General features: G+C 40.9%; 1 protein-coding gene across 1 annotated transcript; it reads left to right on the plus strand.

The window, feature by feature from the left end:
- Nucleotides 1-6,446: 6,446 nt before the first annotated feature.
- LOC135644168 (uncharacterized) lies at nucleotides 6,447-6,914 on the plus strand. Its single transcript, XM_065161635.1, has one exon. The coding sequence runs from the start codon at nucleotides 6,447-6,449 to the stop codon at nucleotides 6,912-6,914; it is 468 nt and encodes a 155-aa protein (XP_065017707.1).
- Nucleotides 6,915-7,837: the final 923 nt, after the last annotated feature.

Raw genomic sequence — 7,837 nt, forward strand, 5'->3', positions numbered from 1 at the left:
AAATTATTTTCAAAATTCTTGATGAATAATGTAGTATCAACCTTGCCTTTTGTGAAATTATTTTTAATAAGAAAAGAACTAAGTCTCTCATACCAAGCCCTCGGAGCTTGTTTTAAACCATAGAGAGCTTTAGTTAATCTAAACACATGATTAGGGAGGCTATTATTTTCAAATCCAGGAGGTTGTTCAACATAGACCTCTTCGGAAATAAAGTCATTAAGAAAAGCGCTTTTAACATCCATTTGAAATAACTTAAAATTATTACTACTAGCGTAGGCAAGGAGCATCCTTATGGCTTCTAATCGAACCACAGGAGCGAAGGTTTCTTCGTAATCGATACCTTCTTCTTGGTTGAAACCTTTGGCCACTAATCTAGCCTTGTTTCTAACCACGATACCATATTCATCTTGCTTGTTTCTAAAAACCCATTTAGTACCAATAACTAAATGGTCATTTGGCCTAGGAACAAGCTTCCACACATCATTTATCTCAAATTGATTTAATTCATCTTGCATTGCGTTAATCCATGAATCATCTTTCATGGCTTTGTCAACACATTTGGGTTCAATTTGGGAGAGAAAAGCGGTGTTGGAACAAAAATTTTTAAGAGAAGAACGTGTTTGAACCCCCTTTGATGTATCTCCTAAGATTAGCTCCTTAGGATGAGCATCTACATACTTCCAATCCTTGGGTAAGGATATTTCGGAAGTGGATGCATTCAAGTTGCTAGTTGGAGACGAGGTTTCATTTAAATTCAAGGAATCAAAATTAACATCATCATCAAAATCGTTTTTTCTGATTTCAGAAATCTCATTAAAGACAACATGAATGGATTCTTCAATAATTAAAGTTCTTTTATTGAAGATACGAAAAGCTTTAGAAACCGAAGAATAACCAAGAAAGATTCCTTCATCGGATTTAGCATCAAATTTTCCTAAGTTATCTTTTTCATTCAAGATAAAACACTTACACCCAAAGACTTTAAAATATGAAACATTGGGTTTTTTGTTGTTCCATAACTCATAGGGAGTTTTGGTGAGTAAGGGGCTTACTAGAACTCTATTCAAAATATAGCATGCAGTATTTATGGCTTCGACCCAAAAATATTTGGGTAGGCTATGTTCATTCAACATGGTTCTTGCCATTTCTTGTAAATTTTGATTTTTTCTTTCTACTACTCCATTTTGTTGAGGATTTCTAGGAGTAGAAAAATTATGGTTGTATCCATTGAGTTCACAAAATTCTTGGAAATCATGGTTTTGAAATTCACCACCGTGATCACTTCTAATTGACGAAATCATAGAACCCTTCTCATTCTGAACAAGTTTACAAAACTTGGTAAAATATCTAAAGCATTCATTTTTCTGTTTTTGAGAAGTAAGTCCATGTGTATCTGCTATAGTCATCCACAATGACGAAGGCGTATTTGCTACCTCCTAGGCTTGATGTAGAGATTGGTCCGAACAAGTCCATATGGATAAATTGTAAGGGCCTAGAGGTGCTTATTTGATTCTTAGATTTGAAACTGCCCTTAATTTGTTTACCTAATTGGCAAGCATCACATACATTATCTTTAATGAACTTGATATGAGGAATTCCTCTTACAAGCTCTTTAGATGATATTTGAGTGATTAGTTTCATGCTAGCATGACCTAATCTTCTATGCCATAGCCAAGCATCCTCATTCAAAACCGAAAAACACATTTCATTACACAAATCATTGATGTCAATAGTGTATACGTTATTTTGTTTTAAGGCAATCATAGACATGTTTTTGTATGGTTTTTCAATGATGCAAGCATTAGATTCGAATTTGACAATATATCCGTTATCACATAATTGACTAATGCTCAAGAGGTTATGTTTTAAACCATCAACTAACAAAACATCTTTAATAAAGAAGTTGGATTTGTTACCTATGGTTCCTTTGCCAATGATTTTACCCTTGTTGTTGTCTCCGAAGGTGACATAGCCTTCGTCTATGCTAGTGAGCTTAGAGAATTGAGATGGATCTCCGGTCATATGCTTTGAGCATCCACTATCAAGGTACCATCTCTTGCTCCTAGCTTGCGATGGTATAGGTTTCTACAAGAAAGGATGATCTTTAGGTACCCATTTGCTTTTGGGTGCCTCAAAAATAGATCTACATTGTTTATCATGTTGCATAGAATTTATCATGGTTCTTTTAGGAACCCAAATTAATTTGTTCGGACTAATTTTCTTGAATGGACAATAATGCGTTTTGTTTCCAAGTTTGCAACAAAAGTTACATTTGTCTTGGTGTCGAACATGTAAGATGGGGCCTTTTATGAAGGTGTTTGAATTTTGGTGAGGACTTCTCACAAATCCGATTCCACTTCTTTTAGGAACGTGACCCTTGTTTGCAAGGATCATGTTCAAGGACTTGCTACAAACCTCGAATTTCTTCAAGGTGTCCTTAAGTAGTAAGTTTTCCTTTTGGAGAGTTTCTAGATCATAGCATTTTATGCATGAACCTAAACTTTCATGATATTCAGTTTTTAACTTATCGAAATTACAAGTAAGACTATCATGCTCCTTTTTTAGCAATTTATATTTTCTACTAATAATCTTGCATTCATCAAATAAATCATGGAAGGCATTTAATAATTCATCAAATGATAAATCTGCATCTATTAAATTCGTTACCTCCTCTCCGATGGCCATTAAGGCGTAATGAGCAACTTGCTCGGTGTTGGACTCCTCTTCTTCGGACGCGCTCGAGTCATCCCATGTTGCTTTGAGCGCCTTCTTCTTTGATGTTCTCTTTTTGACTTGGGGACAATCACTCTTGTAGTGTCCCAGCTTTTTGCACTCATAGCAAATAACTTGGTCCTTCTTGGGTTTAAGTTTATTTTTTGTGTCATTCTTAAATATATTTTTTTTCAATAAATTTTTTAAATTTTCTTGTTAGAAGTGCCAAGTCATCGTCACAGTCCTCATCACTTGAGTTTTCTCTCAAGCGATCTTCTGAAGTTCTAAGTGCCATATCCTTCCTGTTCTTTGGAAGGATGTCTTCTTGCTCTTCATGAGCTTTGCAAGTCATCTCATAGGTCATTAATGACCCGATTAGTTCTTCAAGAGGGAAGTTGTTTAGATCTTTCGCCTCTTGAATAGCAGTGACTTTAGGATCCCAACTCTTAGGAAGGGATCTTAGAATCTTATTTACGAGCTCAAAATCCGAAAAACTTTTTCCGAGTCCTTTTAGACCGTTGACGACATCCATAAAACGGGTAAACATGTCGCCAATAGTCTCACTCGGTTTCATCTGGAAAAGTTTGAAAGAATGTAACAAAAGATTGATTTTTGACTCTTTCACTCTACTTGTGCCTTTGTGAGTCACTTCGAGTGTGTGCCAAATATCAAATGCGGTTTCACAAACCGAAACACGGTTGAACTCGTTTTTATCAAGCGCACAAAATAAGGCATTCATAGCCTTTGCATTAAGAGTGAAAGTCTTCTTCTCCAATTCATTCCAATCGATCATTGGAAGAGAAGAGTTCGAAAATCCATTTTCGACAAGATTCCAAAGTTCAAAATCCATAGAAATAAGAAAGATCCTCATTCGGGTCTTCCAATAGGTGTAGTCCGTCCCATTGAACATGGGTGGACGTGTAATAGAATCACCCTCTTGGTTTCTGGCATATGCCATCTCTCTTGGGTTTTAATCTGTTTGAGTGTTAACCCTGCTCTGATACCAATTGTTAGGATCAAGAGCACTAAGAGGGGGGGGGTGAATTAGTGCAGCAGAAAACCTTCTACGAAAAATAAAAACTGTGTTCGTTCGTTAAAAGTGATTTTGGTAAGAAAGTCGATTCGTAAATCACTTTAACTTTTGTTTAAGCGAGATGCAGCAAAGATATAAATGAAGTTTGCAGTTATGATTCTAATCAGATAGTAGGCACAAACTGAAATATGATATTCGTACGAAAAAACTGATTTACGTCTAAATGCTGATTTGTAAATCACTTGATTAAGCGAGATGTAGTTTAAGCAAGAATATAAAGGTAGTTTGCAGTTATGATAGAAATCAAAACGTAAACGCAAACAGAAATATGATGATCGTACGATGAAACTGTTTTACGTCTAAACGCCGATTCGGAAAGTGCAAAGCTTAAAACCTGATCGTATATGTGCAGAAAGAAGTAAGCTTTAGAGGAGGTTTGCAGTAAAGATAATATACTTAAAGTAAATGCAAACCGAGATTTAGAGTGGTTCGGTCAATCTTGACCTACTCCACTTTTGGCTTCCTCCACCGATGAGGTCACCGACGTCAACTAGAGGCCTCCCTTACAGAATTTTCTCTCCTCTCTTTAAAGCTCAGAACTTGGAATAAAAGAGAGAGAAGAACTTTTGGCCTTTACAACAATTTTGAACTCTAAAAATCACAGAACAAGATCAGGATTTCGGTGTATATTCAGGGCCCTTTCAGTGCTGAATGGGTGGGGTATTTATAGACCCCAACCCAGTTTGAATTTGGAGTTCAAAACTGTCAATTCACGGAATTCCGGGATCTGGCGGTTGCACCTCCTGACTGGAGCGGTTGCACCACTTGGCAGAGTTCGAAGACTAAGCCTCTGGGCGATGCCACCTACTGTCAGGGGCGGTTGCACCTCCTGCCAGAGCTCGAAGACCGAGCTCAAGCGGTGCCACCTCCTGACTGAGGCGGTTGCACCGCTCAGCCAGAGCTCGGAGACCGAGCCCAGGAGGTGCCACCTCCTGTCAGGGGAGGTTGCACCGCCTAGTCTCGCTCGGAGACTGAGCCCAGGCGGTGCCACCTCCTGGCTGGGGCGGTTGCACCGCCCAGTCTCACTCGGAGACTTAACCCAAGCGGTGCCACCTCCTGGCTTGGGCGGTTCAACCGCTTGGCAGAAATCAGGGTCCGAATGGGTTGATCCATTCGACCCAATTTGGGTTTTTCAGGGGCCCAATTACCCCAAGATTAAGTTAATGGGATCACCTCCCATTTCCAACTTAATCATTGTGCTAACTACGATATTTCCTAAGACATTTACTGCAACTTGCTCCGGTGCGTCAATCGCTTCTTCCGGCGAACTTCTGTCGATCATTCGATGAACCCTCGGTGATGCTCCTGCGGACTTCTGGAAAACTCATGGACTTGCGACGATCCACTTGGCGAGTTCCGACAAGCTTCTTTGGCAAGCTCATGGACTTCTCGGATTTGTTCCCGCAAAACCTCCGACGACTGTCCGAACTTCCGTCGAACTCTCGAACTCCCAACGTGATCATTGTCTTGACTCCAACGTAACTCCTGCTGCATATCTTACTTTAATCGTAGTTAATCATGTAAACTTATCTCAACATATAGATTAGATAACAAATGATAATTGACTTCATCATCAAAATCCGAGATTCAACACACACACACTAAATTGTGCATGTCAAGATCGTTTTTTTATTTTGAAATAAGAGGGAAACAAAATTTGAAGTTTCTCTTCCACCAATTAATCAAGTACAAAAGTGAGAGAGACTAAAATTAAAATTTCCTTCTTTCTGGTCATGAACTATAATAAATTTCATGTGGAGAAGAGAAGGGAACGGAACATTTTATGTCCCCTTTTCGCTTTTATTAGTCAGGTATCTTATAGCAAAATAATCATTAAATTGGAGATAGAGTAACGGAAAATATATGGCTATCCCATGTGATTTGTCTATCAATCCCTTTGCAAAACTTGCTATATGTTGTCATCTTGTAGCTTCTCTCGCTGCTCTAAACACCAGCATCTCTAAATCATTGAACCAATCACTGTATCGTTACATTTGTCTTGCCACCTCTCTCGTTATTTGTCTAATCCTTTGTTTCCAATGTGCCGTTCTCAGGAAGAGAGCTACGTGTCAGGCCACAAACGTAAGAGGACGCCACGTTGAAGATGTTTTACAGTCGATTAAGACAATAACTTAGTTTTAAGCTTACTACGTTAATAATAATTATAATCATAAGCGAACTAGTGACAGCTAAAGCTTGGGCACAAAGAATTGACAACGTTTGCATAACGCCCGGCCCCTCCCGCTTTCCCAGAGACAGCTCACATGCCCGGTATGCCCTCCTTCTGTCCTCTAATGCACACTGATCGTACGTCCACCTGCCACCGAATCGTACAAGAGGAAAGCTGCTGCAGACGCGTGGCGTCTTGAGGCAGTTGGATCGGCGTTGTGGGGTGGGCATATGTTGCTCCAACGACGACCGCTTTTTGATTTAACCGTTGTTGGGTCAACTAACTCGCATCCAACGGCTACTTTGGTTGAGCTAACCAAGCCCTGAGCCCTAACACAAAACGTTACTAAACCCTGGAGTTGTATCTATTTACCGTCTCCACCCTAATTGGCTTCCTATAAGTACCACTCTGGCGTCGGGCAAGGATTACCAAATCGGCGAGCCGGCATCTCTCTCTCGAGAAGGGTAAGACATGGCGTCATCTTCTAGAAGATCCACCTGTACGGTGCTGACTTCGCGGCGATCGATCTCGGCGGGCGACGGATCCTCCGCCTTCGCCTCCTCTTCTTCGAGCTTTGCAGCCTGGTCACACGCCTCATTCTTACACCACGACTACCAGCATCACCGTTCTGCCTCCCCCACCCGCGTCCACCTCCTGGGCACCGCCTATACACCGGCCCCGGGCGTCCGGTTCACCATCGACCGATCCACCTCGCCCGGCCGCTCCCTCGCAACCGCGAACAAGCGCTCCTCGGCATCCGTCCGCCGCACCTGCCTTTGCTCCCCTACCACTCACCCCGGATTGTTCCGCTGCAGCCTTCACAAGGGCCTCAGTTCCCGCTCCGCTGTCGTTTCCGCCCCGTCGAACTGCCTCAATGCCCGCCGTTCCGCGATGACGAACTCGCTGGTACGAATCGGGACCGTGAGGGCGACTGGGTGAAGCGCGTGTAAGCATAAAGATCTGTAATTATGCTATGCCAATAATGCGAAAATAACCTAAATTCCAGGATTGAAATCAATGCATAGATCTAATTATACGATGCGTACCTTTTGATGCCATATGTTCAGAGATCCCGTAGATCTGCTAAGCACCCTCTTTAATCCAAGATTGCTGCACCCTCTTTAATCCAAGATTGCTGCAAGCTCCGTCTTTAATCCGATCGCGCTGCAGAATCTGCAGGGAGTGCGGAGAGTAGACCCTTTCTCCTCTCTTCCTATCCTTTCACAGGATCCACACAGATTGATGGATTTGGGGAGAGAGTTTTGGGAGAGAGTCGAGGAGAATAACTGAATCCCTCAACGGAGAGGTGCGTCTATACGTGTCAACGTTATGACACTCTAACACACTAACCCACCCTCAACCCCTAGAGATCCTGTCCTTTTATAGGCGAGAGCAAAGGGTCTACGATGAGATCTCAGAAGATTTCCTCCCATCAAGGATATCTCCGAGGAATCGTTTTGTAGTGGACTTAGTCTTGGCTAAAATATCTGAACGGAACCCAATTAGTTATTCTATTATATATCTTATTCAATTATAAAAGGGCCACATATTCTAACATTCTCCCACTTGGCCCATTAATTGATAAGATATAAAAGAGATACAAAATCAAAACAAACAAAACAAAATTTGTTTGAAAACAATTTTACCTAATTGGATTCCAAGAAATTTTAAAAAGCATTTTATACATGGCCATGTTTTAAAAATAAGCCAATAAATCTAATAAACACAATAATACTATATTAAGTCCACCTATCAATGCGAGTCATAGCGGTTGTATTTCATCAATGTCATACTCCCTTCTATGTACCACAACATTGTTAGTCTTTCCTAACATAGTCCATAATGACCCCTGTAATTTGCCT

This window comes from Musa acuminata, chromosome BXJ3-8 (assembly GCF_036884655.1).
Source record: "Musa acuminata AAA Group cultivar baxijiao chromosome BXJ3-8, Cavendish_Baxijiao_AAA, whole genome shotgun sequence".
In the NCBI taxonomy this organism is placed as follows: domain Eukaryota; kingdom Viridiplantae; phylum Streptophyta; class Magnoliopsida; order Zingiberales; family Musaceae; genus Musa; species Musa acuminata.